A 27,597-nucleotide genomic window follows, 5' to 3' on the forward strand; every position below is an offset into this window, starting at 1 on the left:
TCTTCTCTGTTGTCTTTTTAGTCTGTTTTTTATTTATTTTTGTTCTAATCTTGGTTATTTCCTTCCTTCTGCTAATTTTGGGCTTTGTTTGTTCTTCTTTTTCTAGTTTCTTGAGTTGTAAAGTTAGGTTGGTTATTTGAGATTTTTCTTGTTTCTTGAGGTAGGCGTTTATCACTTGACCTTCCCCCTTAGAACTGCTTTTGCTGCAACCCACAAATTTTGGTATGTTTTATTTCCATTCTCAATCCTCAAGGTATTTTAAAATTTCTCTTTTGATTTATTCTTTGACCCATTGTTTGTTCAGTAGCATGTTGTTTACTCTCCACTTATTTTCTTGTAATCAATTTCTAGTTTTCTTCTTGTAATTAATTTCTAGTTTCATACCATTGTAGTTGGAAAGATGTTTGATATGATTTTAATCATCTTAAATTTATTGAGACTCATTTTGTGGCCTAATATATGGTCTATCCTGGAAAATGTTCCATGTGCACCTGAGAAGGATGTATGTTCTGTTGCTTTTGCATGAAGCCTTCTTTATATATTTGTGAAGTTCATCTGATCTTATGTGTTGTTTAGGTCCAATATTTTGTTACTGATTTTCTGACTGAATGATCCATCCATTGACGTAAGTGTGGTATTAAAGTCCCCTGCTCTTACTGTATTGCTGTCTATTTCTCCTTTTAAGTCTGTTAATATTTGCTTTATGTATTTAGATGTTCCTCTGTTGGGTGCATAAATGTTTACAAATGTTATATCCTCTTGTTGGATGGACCCAACAAGAGGATATAACATTTGTAAATATTACATTATCATATGTAATATGATAATGTCTCTTATTAGAGTCTTTGTTTTAAAGTCTGTTTTGTCTGAGTATAGTTACTCCAGCTTTCTTTCGGGTTTCTGTTTGGAATTAGGATAATTAGAATTGGTTTGATTTAACTAAGCAATTTCAAAATGTTTGGTTCTTGTTATCTGGGCTTTTGCGTGCTAAAGATTCAGAATGTAATATTATAATGCACTATATATTTAATGTACCATTTGGTTTAAATGTTACCTTTCTTTAAAAGTCACCTTTCTGTGTTTGTTAATTTGGCAAGCTGTGGAGCAAGCCTCTGTGGGTAGCAATAACCCACCTTTCAACCCAGCAGTCACAGTAGGCTGAGAAGGTAATGAAACTCTTCTTATTCTGGCCTAAGCCTGAATGGTTTTCTCGAGGATTCCATGGAAGCAAACTTGAATTTCCGGATGGACTAACTTTAGTGACTGGAATTGAAGGGGTCACAGAGAGCATGGTCTGAAGGGTGGTTGGATTGACATGATAGAAGAAAGTAAAGGAAAGTGATGGAAGCAGTTCTGAACGAGGTCATGCATTCTTCTGTGGCTACTCTGAGTGATTTAGTCTCTGTCCTAAGATGCAGAGGATCATTCTCCTTTTAAATGGCTTCTGTTGGCTCAGAGATGGTCAACGTTTAGTGGTTCTTGTCCTGTTTTCAGTGGATTCTTCATCTGCAGAAGCAAGAGCCAGTCGCTCATACAAATCAAGGCTCCTATAACATGAACCTCTCATGTATTTTCTCTTAAAAGGAAGCCCAAAAAGAACAGACAACTCAGTTTCCTTGGGCCAAGGAATCCTCTGAAAAAAATAATGTATTTATGATTTCTGGTTCTTTTGTTTTCAGATCACATGAAAGGATTAAGAGCCCCTACCTTGAAAAGAAGGTTGGAGTGCAGGTAATTTCTTCTCTTTTCTTTTTTAAATTTATTTATTTATTTATTTGGCTGAGCTGGGACTTAGTTGTGGCATGTGGGATCTTCGTTGTGGCATGCGGATCTTTAGTTGCAGCATGTGGGAACTTTAGTTGCAGCATACAAACTCTTAGTTGTGGCATGTGGGATCTAGTTCCCTGACCAGGGATTGAACCCGGGTCCCCTGCATTGGGAGCGTGGAGCCTTAGCCACTGGACCACCAGGGAAGTCCCCAGGTAATTTCCTTTGCTATTTATTTGTGTGTTCTATTTTTTTAAGTAAAAATTTTAATTGAGCTGTAACATCTACATAGAAAAGTACTTACATCATATGGGAATAATCTGATGAACTTTTACAAGTGAACACATGTGTAGCATCTGCCCACTCCAAGAAATAGAACAGCATCAATATCCTGGGACAGAACCCTGTCCCTCCCCCAGTCAGTCTTCCCCACCCACAGGTAACCTCTCTTCTGACTTTTGTCATCATCGTTTAGCTTTAGTTGTTTTTGAACTTTATTTAAATAGAATCATACTGAATAGACTCTTCTACTTGTTTTCTTTTACTTAACATTATATTTGAATGATTCATCCATGCTATCGGGTGCAGTAATAGTCTGTTCATTTTTATTTCTGTAAGACTGTGTCTGTGTGTGTGCGTAAATGATTGTTCCATTATAAAAGAGTCATATAATATTGTTGGATCCTTTCTTAAAGCTGAGTCATTGCATTCTTTTCCTGCAGTCATTGCCTAAGTCAGATTCCAAATTCTCAAGATATATGCAGCTGACTCTTGAACAACGCAGTGGTTAGGGGCACCGACCTTCTATGAGGTCAAAAATCCACATATAACTTTATAGTTGGCCCTCCCTATCCTGGTTCCGCATCTGTGGGTTCAACTAACTGCAGATGGTGTAGTACTATGGTACTTATTTAGTGAAAAAAAACCCTGTGCGTAAGTGGACCCTCACAGTTGAAATCCATGTTGTTCAAGGGTCAACTGTATATAGAAAGGACCCCTATTGACTTTTTGACTATTTGATCTTTGACTTAGCAGGCTTCTTTGCTAAGTGATATCAGTAGTCTGTGTTTGTGATAATGGTAGCTAATATTTACTAAAAATATATATTCATGGGCTTCCCTGGTGGCGCAGTGGTTGAGAGTCGGCCTGCCTATGCAGGGGACATGGGTTCGTGCCCCAGTCCGGGAAGATCCCACATGCCGCGGAGCGGCTAGGCCCGTGAGCCATGGCCACTGAGCCTGTGCGTCCGGAGCCTGTGCTCCACAACAGGAGAGGCCACAACAGTGAGAGGCCCGTGTACCAAAAAAAAAATATATATATATATATTCATACTAGATGTTGAAGATACAGTCATGAGCAAAACAGGCAAAAATCCCTCTCTTCTTGGAGCTGACATTCTCCTTAGAGCCTCTTGATAATCTTTTGAATAGATACTATTATTATTTCTATTTTACAGATGAGGAAACTGAGGAACCAGAGGGGTTAAATTAGTTGCCCAAGGTCACGCAGCCAGTAGGTGGCAGGACCAGGATTCCCACCAGGTCTGTCTGATTTTAGAGCCTATGTATTAGTTATCTATTGCTGCGTAACAAACTACCCCCAAACTCAGTGACTTAAAACAACACTAATCATGTATTCTCTCTGTCTGTTTCTATGGGTCAGGAGTTCTGACAGGGTACAGTGGGGATGGCTGGTTTCTGCCTGACTGGGTGTCGTAGGGGGGCTGACATTACCTGAAGGCTCATTCATTTAATGTCTGACATCTGGGCTCAGGAGACTCAAACAGTTGGGGCACTTTGGACATCTCTGTCTCTTAAAAATAGCTCTTCAACATAGTGGTTTCAGAATAGCAGGACTTCTTAAATGGAAACTAAAAAGAAAAGTGTATGTCCCAAGAGAGGGCCAGCGGCAGCCATACTGCCTCGAAGATCTAACCTCGAAAGGCCTGCTGTATTATGTCCATCACATTCTGTTGGCTAAGGCAGTTACAAAGCTCTGTCCGGGTTCAAGGGGAGGTTAACACAGATGCCTCCTGTCAGTGGGGGAATTTCCATGACTACTTTGTAAGAAGACAGTGGGTGGTTAGGGTGTATATGTCAGTGTGGGCATCTCTGGAGAGTATGATCCGCTGCAGACTGTATTCCTAACCTCTGAACTGGAGTGTTGAATTTTTAAAGTTTGTCATGAAGTTGATTTCTGCCCACTAAACGTAAACAGAATAGATTTATATGAAGTAAAAGGCAGACGTCTCCTGTCCCACTTCCCTTTCTGCAGAGGTAGTTTACCATTTGGTGGTATCTCTCCAGACATACCTGATTGTCTAAAACATGTGTCTTTAAGGTGAGAATGGTGAGGACCAGCCTTTGGGGAGGTCAGAGGACACAGTATTTTCTGTCCTCTGCTTCTCGCCCGTCCCTTTATAGTCTCGATGGGACTGAGGTGGTCACTGGAGTATTGGCCTGCCAGCTCAGTTTCTGAATTATTCAAGGCAACTGACATATATTGAAACATATTTCCTAGTCACCCAGATGTCTCATTCTCGATTGTACTAAAACAGCTTCTTTTTTTTTTTTTTCGGTCTCTTGTTTTCAGCTTGAAGGTTTACTTATACTGTTCGCCTGTTACTAAAGAGCTGTTGTTAACGAGCCCGAGGTACAGATTTTGGGAGAAACGAATTGTAAGTTTTATTTTTTGAATGACACTAATTCTTCTTTTCAAGTGGGAAATATTTTTTGAGGTGTATTGAACAAAGCATCGGCATTATTCAAAGCTCGCTTCCTCCATGCTATATTTACCCACAGTAATTACAGTGTTGCTGTTTAGCCTTTGTAATTCATCAGTTTGGAAGAGGTTGACATTTTATCGCTGCTGATTTTTCTTTCTTGTCCCTCAACGTGTTGACTTAGATTCTTAGCTTTGTCTAATCTCACAGACTCTCTTGCTGAGTTATATCTTATTACTTTAAAGTATAAAACATTCATTAACATAATTGATAAATCCTTTTATTTAGATCATGGGATAGATTAGGAAAAATAAACAAAATTTATGGGTTATAATAAGAAAGGGATAACAATCAGAATAAAAATAGAATGGATAATTTTGAGTCTGGCAGAATAAAATGGATCTATCCAACAGAAGGTAAAGGGGAGAAAAAAGCATGGCACGTTGAAAATGCGAAGATGGTGGCACAAGTTCTATTATAACAGTAATTGCTATAGATATGAATGGATTTACTTCAACCCTGGATCAAAAGACAAATTCTTGGTTTAGGCTAAAAAAAAAAAAGATCCACCGGTCTTGGTCTACAAGAGACATAAATTACTCTAAAGGAAAAATGCAGGTTGAAGGGGAAAAAATAAAAAGGAAAAACTACAATGAACAGTTAGAAGCTAAACATGCCAGGGTGGCAACTTTTATATCACACAGAGATTGAAGGCAAAAAAAATACCTTTAAGTTTCAAAGAAGGTGTTATTTACTATTAAAAGGAACAACCTTTTAATAGTATCAAGAAGATATGAACATAAATGCAATTGACAAAATAGCCTCAACCTGGATACAGTAGTACCTGATCACCCAGTGCTTGATCAGAGAAAGAACCACGAGGAGAGGATAGCATTAGGGCTTGTGATATGGGTTAAACCATCAGTAATTAGGGGTGCTGGCAGGGAAGTCTGAACAAGCATCACCAAGAGTGTTTGATGTCTGGGCTTCCCTGGTGGCGCAGTGGTTGAGAGTCCGCCTGCCGATGCAGGGGACACGGGTTCGTGCCCCCGTACGGGAGGATCCCACATGCCGCGGAGCGGCTGGGCCCGTGAGCCATGGCGGCTGAGCCTGCGCGTCCGGAGCCTGTGCTCCGCAACGGGAGAGGCCACAACAGTGAGGGGCCTGCGTACCGGAAAAAAAAAAAAAAAAAGTCGTCCACAGGGCTTCCCTGGTGGCGCAGTGGTTGAGAGTCCGCCTGCTGATGCAGGGGACACGGGTTCGTGCCCCGGTCCGAGAAGATCCCACATGCCGTGGAGTGGCTGGGCCCGTGAGCCATGGCCGCTGAGCCTGCGCATCCGGAGCCTGTGCTCCGCAACAGGAGAGGCCACAACAGTGAGAGACCCGTGTACCACACACACACACAAAAAGAGTGTTTGATGTCTGATTGCTGGCAGCTTTCAACTCCCACCTCCACTTGCCCCACATCTGGGCAAACTGATTAAAAAAAAAAAACCCTGCCCCTTCCTTGGCGCCTACATGGAATTCAAACATGCAAGCCCAGGCCCACCCCGTAACCACGATAAAAACCAGGGCCACCTGCTCCCATTTTCTCAGGTCACACAAACCACTTCCTCCCAGCCTGGTTTCTACCCTGCTCTCCCCAGAAAGTCCCACAGTGAACATACCACAGTGTTTTCACACTCTCTTGGTTCATATGTGGCATCTTCAGTCTTAGCCTCTGATCTGTCAGTTGGGGTGGGATCCATCCCCCCTCTGCAGAGGGACACAACAGCAAGGCTGTAACCTTGGCCTTGGTATTAGGCCTGAAGTTACTGTGGGTCCGTCTGGCCAGCAGTCAGGAAGGAAAGATGAAAAAGAAGGAGAGAAGAGCAGAGATAGGCTGGAGTCCACAGGGACAAATGGGGACCCATGTCTGCCTCCCACTCCTTGGTCACTGAGTTCCACACACGTGGCCCAGGCCTCCAAGAAGCTTGGGAGGATACCCAGCGGAAGACGGAGCTGCCGCCGTACTGCCCGAGTCAGTGAGGTAAGCCAACAGATCAGCAACGTACCCGAGCTGTTATAATTTCTGGTGCCTTTCAGAGCATTGAAAAATGGCTGCTGGTTCACTTCTGCCTTCCAAATCTCACACAGGTGTTTCTTGTGGCCACTGCTATCCTGGAAGTGTACGTGGAAGGGGCTTGTAGGATAATTCCAGCTCAGCTGAGTGGATGTAGTTCAAGGCCACCTCATAATCTAAGGGAGAAAGGGGCAACTCAACAGTGGTAGCTGGAGAGCTTACCAGACCTCTCTCAGAAGCTGAAAGATGAAGGAGACAGGAAGTAAGTGAATCTACAGAAGAATTAAATGGCATAATTAATACCTGCAAACCAGTTGAAACACAGAGCTTTAAACCGAACAGAGAAAAGAGCTTTGGGTAAACTTGGAACGTTTACCAAAACTGAGCATGTGCTACGTCACTAAAGAAGTTTCAGGAAATCCTAGTGATCTGTTCTTTTACCATAAATACAATGATGCTGGAAATCAGAAATACAAGGAGAGTTAAAATCACCCCCTACATATGGGAGCTAAATGCATACCACAAGCAACTCTAGGTTAAAGAGAAAATTGTAAAGAAAAACATACAATACTTAGGACCGATGGACAATGAAAGTGTGACATGTCAAAGTGTGTGGAGCACAGCTAAGTTAGTACTTGAAGGGAAATTGAGAGCATTAAATGCATTTCTTAGAAAACAGACTGGAACTAAATGGAATAAGTCTTTGACTCAAGAAGAACGAAAAGGAGCAACAAAGCAAACCTAAGGATATGTGAAAGAAGAAAATAATAGAAAGGACAGGTTAGTGATACAGAGACTAACTACCACAGAAAATAAAAGGGAAGATTAACAAAAGTAAAAGCTGGTTTCTAGAGAAATAGAGATAAATTTAGGGACTTCCTGGTGGTCCAGCGGTTAAAACTCTGTGCTTTCAATGCAGGAGATGCGGGTTTGATTTCTGATTGGGGAACTAAGATCCCACATGCCGCACAGCGTGGCCAAAGCAAACAAACAAAGCAAACAAAAGAAAACAAAACGAAATAGAAATCTTGCCAAGATCGATTAAAAAAACAAAGATGCATATAAAAATACAGAATGATAAAAAGGAAAATACCTATGAATAATAGCAGTGCCTTGTTTTGAAAATGAATATGATAGTATATTCAATAATTTAGACACAGTGGATAAATACTAGAAAAGTAGGAAAATACCAAATTGAGGCAAGAAAAGTAGACCACTTGAATAAAGAAGTAGGCATCAAAGACATTAAAACAGTTTTCAAAGATCTCTTCTTCAAAAAAGCCCCACACCCAGATGGTTTTATAGGTGCATTTTGCCAAATGTTCAAAGAACAAAACATCCCTATTGTAGGAGAGACTAAAAAGATAAGCTGTTCAACCTCACTGGCCAAATGGATAATGATAGTAAATGGGGGACAAAAGGCCATTTCACGTGTGAATATCCTCACTGAGGTCATAGCTGACTGAATCTCACGGTATTAAAAAACAGTGTATCATGAATACAGTGTGTTTATTCCAGAAATGCAAGGATATTTTCACACCTGAATCTCAGTCACTGTAAATTTTATGACATCAGTGGGCTAAACAGGTGGGAAATGATGTTTATTCATCAGCTACTTACTGAATGCCTCTCTGCGCTGCTTGCTCTTCGAGTAAACTGTGCACGTACACTCCGACCTTTCCATAGCAGCTCACATCTGTGAATTAGGCCAACACGCCATGGACTGATGGCAGACTGCGTTCTGCAGCAGAAAACCTGAACACGTGGAATACATGGGGAGGTGAAGGGAGGAAAATTGAATTCACAGATGTAGAATTGCTGCGTCTGAGGATGTGCACGTTTATAAGGCATTCAATCCATATTGCCACATCAGCCTCAGGAAAGGTACTGTTATTAGCTTTATCATGCCTTGGGGCTATTAAACCATTATTATAGTGAAATCAGAAATTGTTCCACAGAGAGTCTGTAACATCTCTTAGTTCCCTTTCTGTGTTTGAGATGGCAAAGACATATAAAGCCATGAAAAACCATGAAAATGTATAATGCAATGTATACATGACCTCTTCTTTTATTTTAATAGATATCCATTGAAACTGAAACTCCTACCCAGATATCTTTAGTCGATGAAGCATCAGGCGAGGTAACTAAATATTAAATACTGTGACTTAAAAATTATTATTATACTCAGCATTAAATGATTGTTTATCTTTCTCCTTGATTTGATTGCTCATGTAACCAGAAATAAAATTTATAGTAAATGAGTGAGTTTGTAGGGAAAAAACGTGTGTGATGTATTTATTTTCTACATCCGAAGGACTGGACCATGTCGGAACTGCTTCTATATAGTGTCACATGCTATAACTATAGTCATGATATTACCATACAGTGTGATTGTCACATTTATTAAGTTTATTATAATGTTCAGGATATAAAACTGTGCTTAATGTTTTTGCAGCAAATTTATGTATATTGTGATTTTTTTTTTCTGAAGCATTTTCGTATTCAAGAAAAAGACATTGTCCAAGTGGATCCAATTTATTTTTTTGTCCTTAAATTTAGAGGCAGGTACTTTTGTGTTGTGCATTTATCTTTTTCAATAGTAAGTAGGAGTACCAACCCACCTTTTCTGTATTTATTTATTTTTATCTCAAATTATACCTAGGGCTAGGCAGTGTTTTCCTATCTTATGGCAAATCTAGTTAATATTTGTTCCGTAGCCCGATTAGAACCTGCTCTGTGGACACGTTTAACTCTGAAGGATGTCCTTGGTGGTGTGACTGTGATGGGACAGGGGCCGACCTTTCACATCTCCTCTCTGGAGGAGATCAGGCATTGGAGTACTTCTAGACTTACTGTCCTGAGGGAGGGGAAGGGGATGACCTGAACCTTCCTAAATGCCATCCTGAGCTCGGTTAGCTGACACTTTGGGGATATGCCGGCAGTGCCTGGTGGCCTGTAATGTGTGCTGGTGAAAGGCTTTCTCAGAATCGGGCACCGGGCAGCATGTGGCTCTTGGTGAGCTGAGTCCAGCTGCCCCACTCTGGTCCTTTCCATTTCTCCTCTCCCACTGAGACTTGTGTGTCTCCAGCTCCAACCAGCGAGAAAGCCCCTTCTAAAGGGCCTTTGAACGAACGGTGTCAGACGTCCAGGGGGAGCTGCCGGGGTCGAGTGGAGCTGACGCACCCAGAGCTCTGCCCCACCATGCACTGAGCCCCGAGAGGCTGTCGTGCCCATCAGGCTCCGCCTAACGGGACAGTACAGCGTGCTGCATGGTGACTTGGGACCAGGCTGCATCAGACTTTTTTTTTTTTTTTTTAACTGTCTGTGCGACTTGCAGGAACCTAGTTCCCTGACCAGGGATCAAACCCGTGCTCCCTGCAGTGGAAGCGTGGAGTTCTAACCACTTGACTGCCAGGGAATTCCTTTTTATTTTTTTTAAATAACAGCTTTAATGAGACATAATTCACATACCGTACCATTCACCCCAGTTAAAGTACACTATTCAGTGGCTTTTAGTGTATTCACAGAGTTGTGTATCCATCGCCACAATCAATTTCAGAATACTTTCATCGCCCAGAAAGAAATACGGGACCCTGTTTCTCCCTCCCCCCAGCTCCTGGCCACTGCTAAGTCTAGTGTGAGTCTCTATGGATTTGCCCGTTCTGGACATTGTATTTAAATGGACTCATACAGTATGCAGTCTTTCGTGACTTCTTTCACTTTGCGTAATGCTTTCAGTGTTTATCCATGGTGTAGGATGTATCAGTTCTTCATTTCTTTTTTTGGCCAAAGAATATTCCATTGTATGGATAAACCACATTTTGCTGGTTCAATCATCAGCCAGTAGACGTTTTGGCTGCTTCTACTCTGGCTAGTATGAATAATGCTGCGGTGAACATTCACGTTTTGTGTGGACCTAACTTTTCGCGTCTCTCGCGTGTATACCCAAGAGTGGAATTGCTGTGTCACAGTGTAACTCTACGTTTAACCATTTGTTTGTGGGTGAGGATTCCACTTGTTTCCAGGGTTTGGAGAGTGGGGAAATGAGGAGAAAGGCACACCACGTTCTTGGGAAGTAGTTGCGTGTGTTGTATTCAGGAGGGCTTTGTTTAGCTGGGTCCTAATGATAACTTCTATGATTATTATTTTCTTCTTTTATTTTCTTTTTAGAAGGAAGAGATTGTTGTGACTCTCTTACCAGCTGGTCATTGCCCAGGATCAGTTATGTAAGGGGGCTCATCTATTTTGCCTATTTATTTTGTGTAGATATGTATTATATTTGTAGAAATAAACTTGTAGGGTCTAGAAAATAACCTGTACAGGGAGGTTCGAGTCTTACGATGACAATTCCTGTAATCTTTGCTTCCAAATTGGACTTGGGGGACTGAGGTGCAGGTCACGTTCGAAACGTGGCTTTCTTACAGTGGAAGTTTTCAGTAGCAGTCTTTCCACTGGCTTTGCATTTTCCCATCACATGGATTTTTCTCTCCATGAGCAGGGATGATCTCAGTATACAGTGGAAGGTGCTGATGTATTTCAGAGGACGTTTCTTGCAAACTCAGCGATATCTCCATCATGTTATTATTTTCCTCCTTTGGGAAGAGGTGCAGCTGAGTGCCTGGTGTGGTTTAGTGCTGTGGAAATTCCATTATCACCTTATCATAGTGGCTGTGCTTGGCAGGCAACATGGGCTGTGGATTTAGTATATATTTGCTTTATTAGGATTTTGTCTGAGACTTAGAAGTCACTGAGGTCTGTACCCTTTTCAGGTTTTTATTTCAGGGCAACAATGGGACTGTCTTGTACACGGGAGACTTCAGATTGGCAAAAGGAGAAGCTGCCAGAATGGAGCTTCTGCACTCTGGGGGCAGGTACTCTGGCTTTACATAATTCTTGAATGTTAAGGCTGCACTGTTTTAAAGGTTTTATTCTCCCCCCACCCCCCAAATATGAGCCTTTGTTTCTGTTAGAAATCGAACTCGATTATAATAATATTTGTAACAGTAAAGCAAACTTTTCCTCTTGAAACGAGGTAATGGTAACATTCCGTGTGTTGACTGGGGTAGTAGTTACGTGAATTGGTCAAAATTCACTGAACCGCATATGCAAAATCTGTGTCGTTTTGTTGTATGGAAATCATTTCCTGACAAAGTTGATAATAAAAAAAAAATTCCAAATGGAACATCCATTTGGATGTCTAGATTTTCTCTCTCTAACGAAGAGTTTAGGTTTTATCCATATTTTATTTCCCATGAGGTGAGTCACACCCCTTGTTTCATTTTTGTTTTCAGAGTGAAAGACATCCAGAGTGTGTACTTAGACACGACTTTCTGCGATCCCAAATATTACCAAATTCCTAGTCGGGTATGTCTCCCTGGAGCACAGCCCGCATTTCTTAGAGGGAAGTTTGTGGGATTACAGATCGCATGGTGATTGTCCCCATTTGCGTGAGTATCTGGGAATCCTGAGAATGGAACAGCGTTAACTGCCTTTGAACCTTCCTGCCCAGGAGGAGTGTCTACATGGGATCCTGGAGCTGGTTCGCAGCTGGATCACGCGGAGTCCGTACCACGTAGTGTGGCTGAGCTGCAAGGCTGCCTACGGGTATGAGTATCTCTTCACCAACCTCAGCGAGGAGTTTGGAGTCCAGGTGCCTGATGGCTCTTTCTTTCCTCTTGGTCCTGTTCCTCCTCCCAACTCTGCCTTTCCCCTCCTTCCCCATTTCCCTCCAAAGCCCCCCTAGACTGGAAACCGTGACAGATGGACACAGCCTTTGTCATCTTTGTTTATTCGCTTCCTCTTGGGAGGAATTGACAGTGGGAAGAGCCCTTTGGTGAAAAGTCCCCTAAAGGAAGTAGTTTTTCAAAACTGTGGGTCATGAAATAAATTCAGTGTTTGTGACCAGCAATGAGAAAAAACTTGAACTAGGAAATATCTGAGTGTATTGCTTACAGTCAGAATAAACACTGTCTTGTGAAAATTTATGTGGGGAATCAGACACGTACATATCTAGATCTTCCTCGACTTAACCACAGGGCTACGGCCCAATAAATCAATCGTAAGTTGAAAATCTCATTGAGTCAAAAATGTATTTAAATACCCCTGACCCACGGAACACCATAGCTTAGCCTCAGCTACCTTAAACCTGCTCAGACTTGAGGACACGGGGAGGGGGATAGGGGAAGCTGGAACGAAGTGAGAATAGCATTGACATAGATACACTACCAAACGTAAGGTAGATAGCTAGTGGGAAGCAGCCGCATAGCACAGGGAGATCAGCTCGGTGCTTTGTGACTGCCTGGAGGGGTGGGATAGGGAGGGTGGGAGGGAGACGCAAGAGGGAGGGGATATGGGGATATATGTATACGTAGAGCTGATTCACTTTGTTGTACGGCAGAAACTAACGGAACATTGTAACGTAATTATACTCCAATAAAGATGTAAAAAAAAGTGCTCACAACACTTAGATTAGCCTACAGTTGGGCAAAATCATGTAACGCAAAGCGTATCTTACAATAAAGTGTGGAGTGTCTTGTGTAATTTATTGAGTGCTGTAGTGAAAGTGAAAACCAGAATGGTTGTCTGGGTCCAGAACAGTGGTCGGTGTGTGGACGGTGGCTGTTGACCCGCGTGATCACGTGGCTCACTGGGGCGGCAGCTTGCTGCAGTGCTGACCAGCATCACGAGAGAGGATCGAACCGCCAGCTCAGGAGAAGATCGTAACTCAAAATCCGAAGTCCGTTTTCTACTGGATGCATATTGGTTTCTCACCATCGCAAAATTGAAGAATCATGGGTCGAGCATCCCAAGTTGGGACCGTCTGTACTTACATGCTGTGTATGCATCCTTGGTTGCCGTGGAAACATATTTCTTACTGGGGGTCATGGTCAGAATTGTGTGAAGAACACTGTCCTGAGGCACTGAGCCCCCTCCCCATGGAGGGTTCACATCAGGTCAGGCTGCGAGCCAGTGTTCACCCGTCCCTTCCAGGTGGCTCGATGCTGGGCCCTCGGGATCCCAGTCAGCCGGGTGAGCATGCCAAGTGTTTCCCGCAGTGCCCACTTCCCATGAGAGGAGATGGAGTTTTGGTGGCAAAACTCTGAACAAAACGAAACGCTGGAATGAGTCGGACATTTAAATTCTACTTCATTTGTCAACTTTTACTGTCTATCCCCCAGCTAACAGACTTGTGCTAAGAACTTAACACTTAAACATACAACGTAATTTAGTAAAACTGAAAAGATTTAGTGCTTCTGCATTTGCAATTAAAAATATTCCTCCCTCCCCCCTCCCCCTCCCCCTCCCCTCCCCCTCCCCTCCCCTCCCTCCCCCTCCCCTCCCCCTCTCCCCTCCCCTCCCCTCCCCCTCCCCCTCCCCCCTCTCCCCTCCCTTCCTAAGCCCTTCTTTCCTTAATTTCTTCCTTCCTTAAGTTTTTGTGTCCAAATGTTTTTGGTGTAAAGCTGCCAATTCTCCATTTTGGGAAGGACTTGCTTTCATTCTGAGATTGTCGTTCTTATGTTTTTTGGTGTTCAAATGGTCCTTTAAAATCACAGTGATAATAGGTTGTATGTGTGCACACATGTTACTATTTGCTTTTTTTTTTCTCACGTCCTCTCTTGGCAAAATATAAAGGTAGCAACCACTTAACCAGTCCCAAATTTGTTTTGTGAATTTTAGTGGTGTGTGAAATCAAAAAGACTGGAAGCTCCTCCAGCTCTGAGGCCTCATAGGGAGAAACCCTGGGCTGAGGAGTGGTCCAGGGATGGAGGTGGGGGAAGAGAAAGCAGGCCTTAGGAAGGTGACCCCGGAGTCACCCCAGAGTGAGCCCTCTCTCAAGTCTCTTAATCCCTCCGTAGGGGTTAGAAACAATTCTAGAGAAGGAATTTTAAAAGGGAGAACAGTGAGGTTTTTTAATTTAAATTATTTATTTATTTATTTGTGGCTATGCCGGGCGGCATGTGGGATCTTCGATCCCCGACCAGGGATCGAACCTGCGCCCCCTTGCAGTGGAAGCGTGGAGTCTTAACCACTGGACCACCAGGGAAGCCCCTGGTGAGGTTTTTTGATAGAGGGACCTGAGAGATGATTTATGGCAACCTTTTCAAGCATCTTCATTTTTGTGAGGATGAAAGTTTCTCCCTGTTTCTCTGTACATCTCAGAATTTGCCTCTTTTATGTCCTTCTTAGGCCAGAAAAGTCAATTCCTTGTTACTTCTTGTTAGTCATTAGTAAACAGGTAGTGAGAGGAATAAGGATAAGTTACAGGATATCACAGGATAAGTAAGAAGTCATGCTCGGGTTCTTTTTAAATTTATTTTTGGATCTGTTGGGTCTTCGTTGCTGCGCGCGGGCTCTCTCTAGTTGCGGCGAGCGGGAGCTACTCTTTGTTGCAGTGCACAGGCTTCTCATTGCGGTGGCTTCTCTTGTTGCAGAGCACAGGCTCTAGGTGCGTGGGCTTCAGTAGTTGCAGCACGCAGGCTTAGTAGTTGTGGCTCACGGGCTCTAGGTGCGCGGGCTTAGTTGCTCCGCGGCATGTGGGATCTTCCTGGACCAGGGCTCGAACCTGTGTCCCCTGCATTGGCAGGCGGATTCTTAACCACTGCACCACCAGGGAAGTCTCATGCTCGGGTTCTTTCTATACCTGTCTTGGTATTAATTACCGCAGCGATTTAACATTATTCTAAACTGTCTTGTTATTCAGACTTCAAAATGAGAATACTTTTTTGAGGAGTGCTATTTCATTATCCTTGTATTGATTTAAGTACTTGCTGTTTACTCAAAACTACCTAGAAAACAAGATTTAAGTAAAACCGACATGTGGGTTTTAACAGTTTAAAACGTATTCGCTTTAACATTCTAAAGGTGGCTGAGGTTTGTTTTGTTTTGCTTTTTTGCATCTGCCCTCCTTCTTTTCATCCAATAAACAGGTGTGTGGAAAGGGAGGATCTGGGTCTCCACTTCCTCGTCCCACTGGCCTCCCTCTCCCCCAGCTGCCCGTATGCAGCGTGTTGTGTGTGTCTTCATGAGCAAGTGATTCATTTTTTTAGTATTTTATTTTATTTTTTGGCTGTGCCTCATGGCTTGCAGGATGTTAGTTCCCTGACCAGGGATCAAACCCGGGCCCTGGCAGTGAAAGTGCCAAGTCCTAACCACTGGACCGCCAGGGAATTCCATGAGCAAGTGATTCTTGATTGTTCTCTTTAGTACACCCCATATTTAGAATAAAGCTTGACATAGAGCAGGTGCACAATAAATATGAATTGAATGACTCTTGATGGATCGATCCAATGAAATCCACCAGCCGAGTCACCAGACTTTTCATGACCACCTACAATGGGTGGTAACGCCGACTGCTGGGAATGGGATCTCAGCGTCCTGCGTTGAAAGAGCTGAAAACTAGGCTTTGAGGAAGAAGAAAGACTTAGTTTTAACTGGATGATTTGCCCTTGCCTAATTACCCTTGTACGCTTTATTTACAGGAAATATAATTCCAATAATGTGCTTTATTTGTGTTGTTTTCCTCAGGTTCACGTGGATAAACTAGACATGTTTCGAAACATGCCTGACATTCTTCATCATCTCACAACAGACCGTGACACTCAGATCCATGCGTGTCGGCATCCAAAGGTATGTGGTGAAGTGTTTCTCTTATTGTTTGTGTGATCCATGAGAAACAGAATTTTAGGTCCAGAAGGAACCTAAGAAATTCCATTTTGTTGGCTTTTCAATTTACAAATGTAAAAACTGAGGCTGAGATCTTGTTAGTAGATGAAGGTCATGCAACTACACATCACTGTATTCCATTACCGTAAACTTCCTAATTAGGAAACAGACACAGATATTCAATACTTTTAATTTTTAATGAAATATATTTATACAATTGATACGTGTTTATTTGTAATGACTTATGTAATGAACAGTTTATTTGTAAGGAAATTAGTAACCTGTTAGAGCTTATAATTTAAGAAAACAATCACAACCCGTTGTGATATACAGTTTTTAAAAATAAATTTATTTATTTATTTTTGGTTGCATCGGGTCTTCGTTGCTGCACAGGCTTTCTCTAGTTGCGGCGAGCGGGGGCTTCTCTTCCTTGTGGGGCGCGGGCTTCTCATTGCAATGGCTTCTCTTGTTGCGGAGCACGGGCTCTAGGTGCGTGGGCTTCAGTAGTTGTGGCACGTGGGCTCAGTAGTTGTGGCTCGCAGGCTCTAGAGCACAGGCTCAGTACTTGTAGCACATGGGTTTAGTTGCTCCACAGCATGTGGGATCTTCCCGGACCAGGGCTTGAACCTGTGTCCCCTGCATTGGCAGGCAGATTCTTAACCACTGTGCCACCAGGAAAGCCCGTGATTTACTTCTGAGACTCATGACACGTGCGCATTTATAAACTTTATTTTTCTTCTCCTCATTTGAGATAAACATCTAGATAAAACTTTGCTTTGAATTTTGAAAGAGTTACATGTATTGCTGGTCCAATTTCAAATGAATGTTTTTACTGTCTTTGAAATTCACTGGTAATTGGTTTTCTGATGCCACCATAGAACTCTCTTTTCTTATTAACTGCCAGGTGTTAAATTTTAAATTGGCCTTTAACATTTGCATTTTAATTTTTATTGTCATTCAGTGTCACTGCTACTAATTAGTCATCTTCACATGTAGGGGTATGTGTGATCCTAACTGTTCTCTAAATCTTTAATCTTAGCATTCATATGCTGAGTAATTTTTTATTTTAGTAAACAGTGCATTTATACATTTAGATAATCATTGTAACAGTAATATTAGGGCTTCCCTGGTGGCACAGTGGTTGGGAATCTGCCTGCCAATGCAGGGGACACGGATTCGTGCCCTGGTCCAGGAAGATCTCACGTGCCGTGGAGCACCTAAATCCGTGTGCCACAACTACTGAGCCTGTGCTCTAGAGCCCGCAAGCCACAACTACTGAGCCTGTGCACCCCAACTATTGAGGCTTGCATGCCTAGAGCCCATGCTCTGCAACGAGAGGCTGCCGCAATGAGAAGCCCACGCACCGCAACGAAGAGTAGCCCCCGCTCGACACAATTAGAGAAAGCCCGCGCACAGCAACAAAGACCCAACACTGCCAAAAATAAAAATAAATAAATAATTTTTTTTAAAAAACAGTAATATTAGCTCCATCAGCCAAAATCCTAAAGTAAAGTTGCTCAGCACTAAAGTAAAGCAAAATTTAAAAACAACAGCAGCAACAAAAAAACCCCGATTCTTATCCCTAGCATGGAAGATTCTATTTCAGGCCACTGCAGGAGAACTACTAGGTAAGAAATTACTTTTGATGATTGGTCGGCTGCATACTATAACTTGCATCATGAATTTATTTCATCATTCTCTTTGTATATGTACACACACACATTCACATGCAATGAATTAATGGATGGATAAAAACAATGTAGATACACAGTAGAAACTGTTTTGTCCTTTTTCTTTTGGACTTGTAGTCTTTGCCCCTACCGTGCCCCGTGAATATTTTAATTGGCAGATTTCTTTTTGCTCTGAATTTTCTCACAAACCACAAAGTAGGTTAACTCTACCCCTGTCATTTCCCACATGGCTACTCGCCTTAAAACACTACTTCTCTAGCAGCTTAAGGTATGTGTCTCGGGTCACATAGCCTTAAAAATATTCAACAGAGCAGCCTGCACAGCCCTGGAGCACTCGCATCCACAGCCTCGTGAGAAACAGCACCAAAGTGCTCCAGTGATACTTGATTTGGGCGCGTCTTCATGGTTTTGAAGGGTTCCTATCTCAATGCAATGTCTTTGGGACAATGGTCCCATTGGTTTTCAACCTTTTAAAAACACATGGTGGGCTTCCCTGGTGGCGCAGTGGTTGAGAGTCCGCCTGCCGATGCAGGGGACACGGGTTCGTGCCCCGGTCCGGGAAGATCCCACGTGCTGCGGAGCGGCTGGGCCCGTGAGCCATGGCCGCTGGGCCTGCGCGTCTGGAGCCTGTGCTCCGCAACAGGAGAGGCCGCGACAGTGAGAGGCCCGCGTACAGAAAATAAATAAATAAATAAATAAATAATAAAAATAAAAACACATGTTACTTTCCTCTCCAACTTTATTTTGATAAATTTTAAAGCAGTAAATTTGTTAGACTAGTACAGAGAACACCATGTCCTCTTTTATTTTAAATTGAAGTGTAGTTGATGTACAATGTTATATGTTACAGTTGTACAATGTCGTGATTCTCAGTTTTTAAAGGTTGTATTCCATTTATAGTTACTATAAGATATTGGCTCTATTCCGTGTGTTGTACAATATATCCTTGTAGCTCATTTTAAACCTAAGAGTTTGTACCTCTTAGTCCCGTGCCCTTATTTGCCCCTCCCCCTTCCCTCTCCCCACTGGTAACCACTAGTTTATTCTCTATATCTGTGAGTTTTGTTATATTCACTAGTTTGTTGTATTTTTTAGATTCTACATATCATATTATACAGTATTTGTCTTTCTCTGTCTGACTTATTTCACTTAGCATAATACCCTACAAGTCCATCCATGTTGTTGCAGATGGCAAAATTTTATTCTTTTTTATGGCTGAGTAGTAGTTCGTTGTATATATTTTTATACACCACATCTTCTTTATTCATTCATTTGTTGATGGACACTTAAATTGATTCCATATCTTGGCAGTTGTAAATAATGCTGCTGTGAACATTGGGGTGCATGTATCTTTTCAAATTAGTGGTTTTTTTTTTTTTTCTGGATATATACCCAGGCGTGGAATCGCTGGGTTATATGAATGCCACGTCTTCTTCCTCAGGCTTCCCCAGTGTGTTAACACCATCACGTCTGCTCCCTGATGTACTCTGTGTCTGTTTGTCTCTGTGTAACTAGCACCCCCACCCCCCAATCCACTTGAGAGTCAGTGGCAGATGCCAGGACACTTCGCCGTAAACAAGGACGCTCTCCTGCACGACCACAGTACAGTTCCCACGCTCAGGAGGTTTAGCATTGATACGACACTACTGGATGTGATGGGGTCCGTTTTCAAATTTCCCTAGTTGTCCCAGTCGTGTCCTTTATGGCTTGTGGAGGGAAGAGCAGGGCCTCCTGCTCTTAATAAAGTCATCCAGGATTTTATCAAGAATCATCTTTTGCATTTGCTCAGGCCTCTTCAGTTTCTTTTGATGTAGATCAAGTCTCAAACCTTTCACTTTTCTTTCATCACACTGAAATATTTGAAGAGTTCAGGTCAGTTGTTTTGTGGAACATTCCTCAATTTGGACTTACCTGTTTCCTCATGTCTATATATATATATTTTTTTCATGTCTGAAAACTCATCTACATTTGTTTTTGAGACCCTACCTACAAACAGATTTGTTGAAAATATTAAACTGCTTTACTGTATTTTAAAAATCTTTTTTAGGCAGAGGAATATTTTCAGTGGAATAAGTTACCCTGTGGCATTACCTCCAAAAATAGAATTCCACTCCACACAATCAGCATTAAGCCATCCACTATGTGGTTTGGAGAAAGAGCCAGAAAAACCAACGTCATTGTGAGGTAAGCAAGCAGTGTCTTTGGAGAGAAACCTTGCCTTGAGGTAAATCGATAGTTGAAATGCAATCTAGCCTAAGCCTAAGAAGAGGATATATTATAATTGTGGAAAATAACTTCTGAAATTTAAACTCTATTTAAACTAAAGAGATGCAGCTTTTGGGCTTCCCTGGTGGCGCAGTGGTTGAGAGTCCGCCTGCCGATGCAGGGGATACGGGTTCGTGTCCTGGTCCGGGAGGATCCCACATGCCGCGGAGCGGCTGGGCCCGTGAGCCATGGCTGCTGAGCCTGCGCGTCCGGAGCCTGTGCTCCACGATGGGAGAGGCCACGACAGTGAGAGGCCCGCGTAGCGCAAAAAAAAAAAAAAAAAGAGAGAGAGAGATGCGGCTTTCAAAGCTGTCTATTGGCTAATACCATTAGCCGGTATTTCCTGGGGTCTACTTGAGTTAGACAAATGAGAGGGTTAGAGACAGGGCGTCTTGCTTGGCAGGGAGTTAGGAACTGACGTTGTATGAAGTAGAAGCCTTTGGCAGAGTAGAGTCTGATCACCATGTTTTAGCAAGTTGCCTTAATGTTGGCCATTCAGAATGTCTACAAAAATTTACATTTCTGGAAAGAGTTCCCCCTTGTCCCAGGAAGAAATTCTTGATGGTCAGGTGATTTCATACTGCAGGAGCCTGAATAAGAAGACTTGAAGTTTAGAACTTAGCTTAGTTTTGATAAGTGACCTTTCATTTTGTGTTTTCATCTCACTTTAGGACTGGAGAGAGTTCGTACAGAGCCTGCTTTTCTTTTCACTCCTCCTACAGTGAGGTAAGAGGACCCCGTATACTCCCCCTCGTGGCTTCTGCGGGCACCTCTTTTTCTACCGCTTAAGATTGGTTGTGGCTTTTCCTAAAGAAATGCAGGGAAGACATCTCAGTGGATGAGCTGTGTTACTAAGTCTAAAGGAAATTGCTATCATCACTTGTTTTCAGCCTAAACATTGAAGAAAACATATGATTAAGGTTTTCTTTCCAACTTGCTTTCTGAATGTATTTTAAATTCCCCACTTCAATTCTGTTCATGTGTCATAAAAAATCGTAAATCTGACTGTATAGCACTTGGAACTGTATTCAGTGTCTTGTGATGACCTATAATGGAAAAGAATCTGAAGCTGTACACCTGAAACTAACACAATATTGTAAATCAACTATAGTTTAATAAATAAAATTAAAAAGCAAACAAGCAAAACATAAAAAGCTTCCCCAAGGAAGTAATAGTTAAGAAGATAAAAGAAGATACTCCAACATTATACAACCCAGGGAATATAGCCAGTATTCTTTAATAACTATATGTGGAGTATAACCTTTCAAAGTTGTAAATCACTGCATTGTATACCTGTAACTTACATATAATATTGTACATCAACTATACTTCAGTAAGAAAAAAAGAAGATTGAAAAAAAAAGAATCGTAAATCTTATTTGAAGGAGTACTACAGATAAAATCTCATTATTGGTAGCCTTAGGGTACTGTCCAGATTCCTGGCCTCTTCCAAAATTTGATTGTACTGAAAAGCTGTTTAAAAAATAGTCCTGAATATTCAGCAATGAGGAAGAACAAAGGTGACTGAGGTATAGACCCTGTCCTTAGGATCTAGTATAGTAGAATTATTCAGTTGAAGAGGGCTTAAAATGGTTTTGTTATGGTACTTTTTTTTTTGGCTGTGCCACACAAAATGCGGGATCTTAATTCCCCGACCAGGGATCGAACCCGTGCCCCCTGCAGTGGAAGCTCGGAGTCCTAACCACTGGACCGCCAGGAAAGTCCCTGTTATGGTACCTTTTTTTTTTTTTTTGCAGTATGCGGGCCTCTCACTGTTGTGGCCTCTCCCGTTGCGGAGCACAGGCTCCGGATGCGCAGGCTCAGCGGCCATGGCTCACAGGCCCAGCCTCTCCGCGGCATGTGGGATCCTCCCGGACCGGGGCACGAACCCGTGTCCCCTGCATCGGCATGCGGACTCCCAACCACCGTGCCACCAGGGAAGACCCTATGGTACTTTTTATGTAGGAAATTGACATACTAGAATGGGAACCTAACATACGTAATTTATTTGCAGAATCCTCATGCATTTCCAAAGTAAATGCTAGCATCTTACAAGTGCAGGGATTCAGTAATTTCATGTATTGGAGAAAAAGCAATATAAAAGCTGGCTTTTTATGACACTTTAAGTCATACATAATTTTAGTTTTGCCCTTTGTGCACTTAACGCATTTCCCTGATAGTGATTATTTTTGTATTGGGGGTACATGGATACAGCTCTGCAGCAGTGAGCATGGGCATGGTGATGATTTGAACAGGTGGATTCTTGCAGAGCTCCAGGTAGCAGCATTCTTTTTTTTTTAAATTTTTTATTGAAGTATGGTTGGTTTACAATGTTGATAGTTTCTAGTGTAAAGTGACTCAGTTATTTATATATATAAATCTATATATTTATCTACATTCTTTTTCAGATTCTTTTCCCTTATAGGTTACTACAAAATATTGAATATAGTTCCCTGTGCCATACAGTTGGTCCTTGTTGGTTATCTATTTTATATATAGTAGTGTGTGTATCTGTTAATCCCAAACTCCTAACTTATCCCTCCCCTGCCCCCTTTTCTCTTTGGTAACCATGAGTTTGTTTTCTATGTCTGTAAATAAGTTCATTTGCATCACTTTTTAGATTCCACATATCAGTGATATCGTATGGTATTTGTCTTTCTCTGTCTGACTTACTTCACTTAGTATGATAATCTCTAGGTCCACCCATGTTGCTGCAAATGGCATTATTTCATTCTTTTTTATGGCTGAGTAATATCCCATTGTATATATATACCACCTCTTCTTTATCCATTCGTCTGTCGTTGGACACTTAGGTTGCTTCCATGTCTTGGCTATTGTAAATTGTGCTGCTATGAACATTGGGGTCAGGTAGCAGCATTCTTATCAAGTCAGCCAGAAAACTGTAAATGATTATTTATTATCAAAGTATCACAATGACATCTCTGTTCAATAGCTGGGCTTAGCTTCCAGGTACAAATGGATTCTTTGAGAGTAGCCTGGAAATAATTCATCTGGATGGTATAATGTAGTTAATGTTTTCTTTATCAGTTTATCCTGACTTTGAGGTTGTTGTCAAAGCCCCTTCCTGGTGATCTGTCCTGGGTTAGGCATCTGGCCCAGCATCACTGTTGCTCAACCTTCCTCTTACCCCTCAGCATCCTTTTCTGTCTCAGCCACAGGGAGGGCTTCTAATTGGGGAAAACTTTTCAATCATAACTGCTCTTATTTCTCTTCTTCAGTATAGTTAGCAGCCAAGTTGGGAAGCATAGCCTTCCTGGGATCCTATACAGTTAGCTCCCAGTGGGGAGGCATCTCCCTGGGATCCTATACAGTTAGCTCCCAGTGGGGAGGCATCTCCCTGCCGCTTGGGTAGGGGGCGGAGTGGCTGACCTGTTTCCTCCCTTCCCTCTCTCCTCGGATGGCAGCAGTTATCCTGCCTGTGGCAGGGTCACCCTGAGCTCTGGTTACTCATCTTCTCTCACTGTGTCCAGTGAGAAGAGAGGGGCTTTCCGGAAAACTGCTTTAATTAATACGCCTATATCCTGTGTATAGAACATGCTGAACTATATTTAAAAATGTAAATAGTAGGGGGCATTCCCCAGCAGTCCAGTGGTTAGAACTCCACGCTTCCACTGCAGGGGGCACGGGTTCCATCCCTGGTCAGGGAAGGAAGATCCCGCATGCCACATGGCGAGACCAAAAAAAAAAAGGAAAACAAATGGGAATAGATTTAAAGATCATTTCCTTTTTTTTCCCCCCCAAGTACGGTTGATCCTCATTATTTGCGGATTCCTCATTTACACATCTGCCTGCTCCCTGACGTTTGTTTGAATCCCCACATCAGCGCGAGTGGCGCTCTGTGGTCATTTGCAGACGTGCACAGCAGGGCCGCAAAACATTTGAGTCGCCCGACATGCACATTCCCGACTCAGGTCGCACATGGTGGCCTCCTGCCTTCTTGTTTCAGCTCCCGGGCTGTAAACAAGTGTCCTCTTTGCCGTCTCTTTACTGCTGCGTTTTCCATATTTGTGTGCTTTTGGGGGTGATTTTGCTGTTTGAAACAGCCTCCAAGTGTAGCGCTGAAGTGCGCTCAAGTGTTCCTAAGCTCAGGAAGGCCGAGATGTGCCCTGCTGAGGCGGTGCCTGTGTCGGATAAGTTCTGTTCAGGCGTGAGCTGCAGCACCACTGGCTATGAGGTCAGTGTTCATGGATCAACAGTGTATTCTACGTACGATATCTTTAAAGAGAAGCACACATAAAACAAGGTTGTGTACTTGATGGGTTGACAAAGTGCTGTGACTGGAGGTTCACGGAAACACTGTATTTATTTCCCCCAGGAACAGTGGTCTACTGTTGGCGGTGGCTTTATGGAGCAGAACTACTGCACAGAACCAGAACGGACAGTGTTAATGGGTAGTTTTAAGGCAGGCATCTGAAGAAAGGGCATCGGTGTGGACCAGTGGGAGAGGATGCCCTCTCCTGGGTATCTCGTCTCCTTGTGGCCACTTCATCTCTGAGTAGTTAGGGACCATTTCTGGTGTGGGTCTGACCTGACTCTCTTCATTCTTATACCCTTCAAAAGCCTCAGATTTCTACCAGCCTCGACTCTGGATTGATTATGCAAATCATATAGGTTGTGGGCAAGGTAAATAATGGCTTCTCTTTGCATGCCTGCTCTGAAAGTACAAAGAAAATTGTTTATGAGAAGTATCCAAAGAATATATCTTCCTTTCTCTTTCGTCTTAAGGTTCCCATTTTATTTTAATACAGAGTTATTAATAATTCCTGGGTTCCCTACCTCTTTTGACTTGGTGCTTTATTTGAAAAAGTTGGGTGCTAATAATTACTTTGTGTCTCCGTCTCCCCATTTGCAGAAGGGAATAAAAATCTTTGTGTTGTCATTACCAACTTTGTAATAGATAATTTTATTGAATGTTTAACTATGTGCCAGGTACCAGGGCTACGCACTTTACCCACATTATCTCATTTATACTTTTAGGTGAAGAATCTAAGACTTAGAGACGTTAGGTAACTTAACCGAGATCACAAGCTCACCAAGATCTAATAAGTGGCAAAGCAGAAGCTCTTCTGGGTTGTTAGAGATGTTTTGAGGAATAGTGACAGAAGTCCTCCTGTTTAGCATTCTGAGCTTTGCAGAAAATCAAGGTATTCACATTTTGGCATGTCCTTGTTTAGATTAGAATAAACCCTGAGAACAAATCAAGCAATCTCAAAGATGTAGTTCCCTTTGGTATCGCTAACGATTATATGTCGGAGGAAAGAAATGCAATTCTAAGACCTTGTTTCCTTGTGCGTGTTAAATACTCAGCTGAATTCTCACTTCCTTGAACGGGACTGGTTAACTACGGGTGAGTGACCCTAGATAAGGAAACTAATGTCATATGAAGAAATGGAGCCTCTGCATGCCATTCATCAGTGATCCTCACTCCTTACTGGAGAACAGAATCACCTGAAGAACGTCCAAACCTACTGACCTCCAGGCCCCATCATAGCTCAGTTAGGGGACCTTTGGGGTTGGGTCTCTCTTCTCCTAGGAGGTCCCCAGGTGCTCCCCACGTGCAACTGGCATTGGGACCACAGTCTTGAGAGACTTCTTCTCTTTCCCCACATCCCTTTATCTGCTGCTCTAACGCCGGGGCTCTTCACTGTAGAGATAACTGATGCATTTTATTTTCCTTCTTCCAGATTAAAGATTTCTTGAGCTACATCTATCCTGTGAATGTATATCCAAATGTCATCCCGTTAGGCACAAGTATGGGTAAAGTTCAAGAAATGTGAGTAGTTACTACTTGTGGGACTTGTGGTTTTGGACGGGATGGATCCAGAGAATAGTCTGGGGCCGGAAACCAGGGGCAAGGATGTAAAATGGGTGTGGCTGTAAATATGGTACCGGTTGGGAGCATATGGGCTTTCTTCCTGTGAGTGTGTTACATGAAATCCTAAGCGCTTCTGGGAATCTGGCATAAGGAAGCTGTTGCGATACTGAATTCCCTGAATGCCAGAAGGTGTTCCTCTATTACTTAATAGGTTATTAGAATAGGACCTGCTTTTCTGCAGCATAAGAACAAAGATAAAAGTTTTGCTTTCCCCCCAATCCTACAATTAGATGAATATCTACCAGGTTGTTTTAAGTGCTTGTATTTACCACTTTATTATACTGAATTTTTTAAAATTAAATTTATTTATTTTTTGTGGTACACGGGCCTCTCGTTGTGGCTTCTCCGTTGCGGAGCACAGGCTCCAGACGCGCAGGCTCAGCTCACGGGTGCCGCGGGATCTTCCCAGACTGGGGAACGAACCCGTCTCCCCTGCATCGGCAGGCGGACTCTCAACCACTGCGCCACCAGGGAAGCCCCTATTTATTTTATTTTTGGCCGCGTTGGGTGTTCGTTGCTGCGCGCGGGCTTTCTCTATTTGCGGCGAGAGGGAGCTAGTCTGTTGCTGTGTGTGGGCTTCTCATTGTGGTGGCTTCTTTTTTGCGGAGCACAGGCTCTAGGCGCGCGGGCTTCAGTTATGGCAGGCTCAGTAGTTGTGGCTCACGGGCTCTAGAGCGCAGGCTCAGTAGTTGTGGCACACGGGCTTAGTTGCTCCACGGCATGTGGGATCTTCCCGGACCAGGGCTCGTACCATGTCCCCTGCATTGGCAGGCGGATTCTTAACCACTGTGCCACCAGGGAAGTCCCCGAAGTAATTTTTAATTATTAAACATTGCTTTTCAGTTTTGAAAAGTAGTGGTATGCTTTCCCCCATAGTTAAGTTTTTATAATCTCTAAAAGTGATGCTTACATTCCAGCAACTTCCCAACAGGAAAAATAAAGTATTTGTATTCATTTCAGCTTAAAGCCTTTATGCCGATCTTCCCAAAGTACTGAGCCAAAGTATAAACCACTTGGAAAATTGAAGAGAGCAAGAACAATCCACCCAGACTCAGGTAAGAATGACCCTGGAGTCACAGGTGTGGGTTTCCCTGCAAGACTGCTTTTCAGGGTGCTCTGGTCTATGAAAGCTGTCTTTTTTACTTTCTTCATGATGTCTTTCAAAGTGTAAAGTTTTAAATTTTTGATGAAGTCCAATTTAATTTCTTTTATAGCTTGTGCTTTTGCTTTAGGTGTCATATCTAAGAAACTATTGCTTAATCCAAGGTAATGAAGATTTACTCTCATATTTTATCATTTCTGGGTAGTTTTGACTTTTTTCCTTATTATATAGGGTATTTTCCCACCTTTCTACATGTCTGTGGTAATTTTTTGAATGCCGTGGCTATATAATGGTATATTTAATCTGTCGTACATGTTAGGTTATTTTGAACTTTTCACTTTTATAAGTATTGTGATGAGCGACATTATATGTAAGTCTCTTTCACAGCTCTCATTATTATTGGGTTAAATTGTAGAAATTATGGTGCTTG

The 27,597-nt window shown here is 42.5% G+C and overlaps 1 protein-coding gene across 2 annotated transcripts in view; it reads left to right on the forward strand.

Annotated features, from left to right (window-relative positions):
- DCLRE1C (DNA cross-link repair 1C) overlaps positions 1-27,597 on the forward strand; it is a 44,141-nt gene that overhangs the window by 12,703 nt on the left and 3,841 nt on the right. The window contains exons 2-13 of one of the 2 annotated variants that reach the window (XM_082618243.1): positions 1,680-1,731; positions 4,360-4,444; positions 8,632-8,691; positions 10,722-10,777; positions 11,321-11,422; positions 11,843-11,915; positions 12,061-12,201; positions 16,077-16,178; positions 19,953-20,089; positions 20,842-20,896; positions 25,875-25,963; positions 27,026-27,120. In XM_082618243.1, the coding sequence (XP_082474369.1) occupies positions 1,680-1,731; positions 4,360-4,444; positions 8,632-8,691; positions 10,722-10,777; positions 11,321-11,422; positions 11,843-11,915; positions 12,061-12,201; positions 16,077-16,178; positions 19,953-20,089; positions 20,842-20,896; positions 25,875-25,963; positions 27,026-27,120 (1,047 nt within the window). The other variant, XM_082618244.1, reaches the window with a different exon arrangement.

The sequence above is a fragment of the Mesoplodon mirus genome (assembly GCF_964341445.2).
Source record: "Mesoplodon mirus genome assembly, chromosome: 4".
Taxonomy (NCBI): domain Eukaryota; kingdom Metazoa; phylum Chordata; class Mammalia; order Artiodactyla; family Ziphiidae; genus Mesoplodon; species Mesoplodon mirus.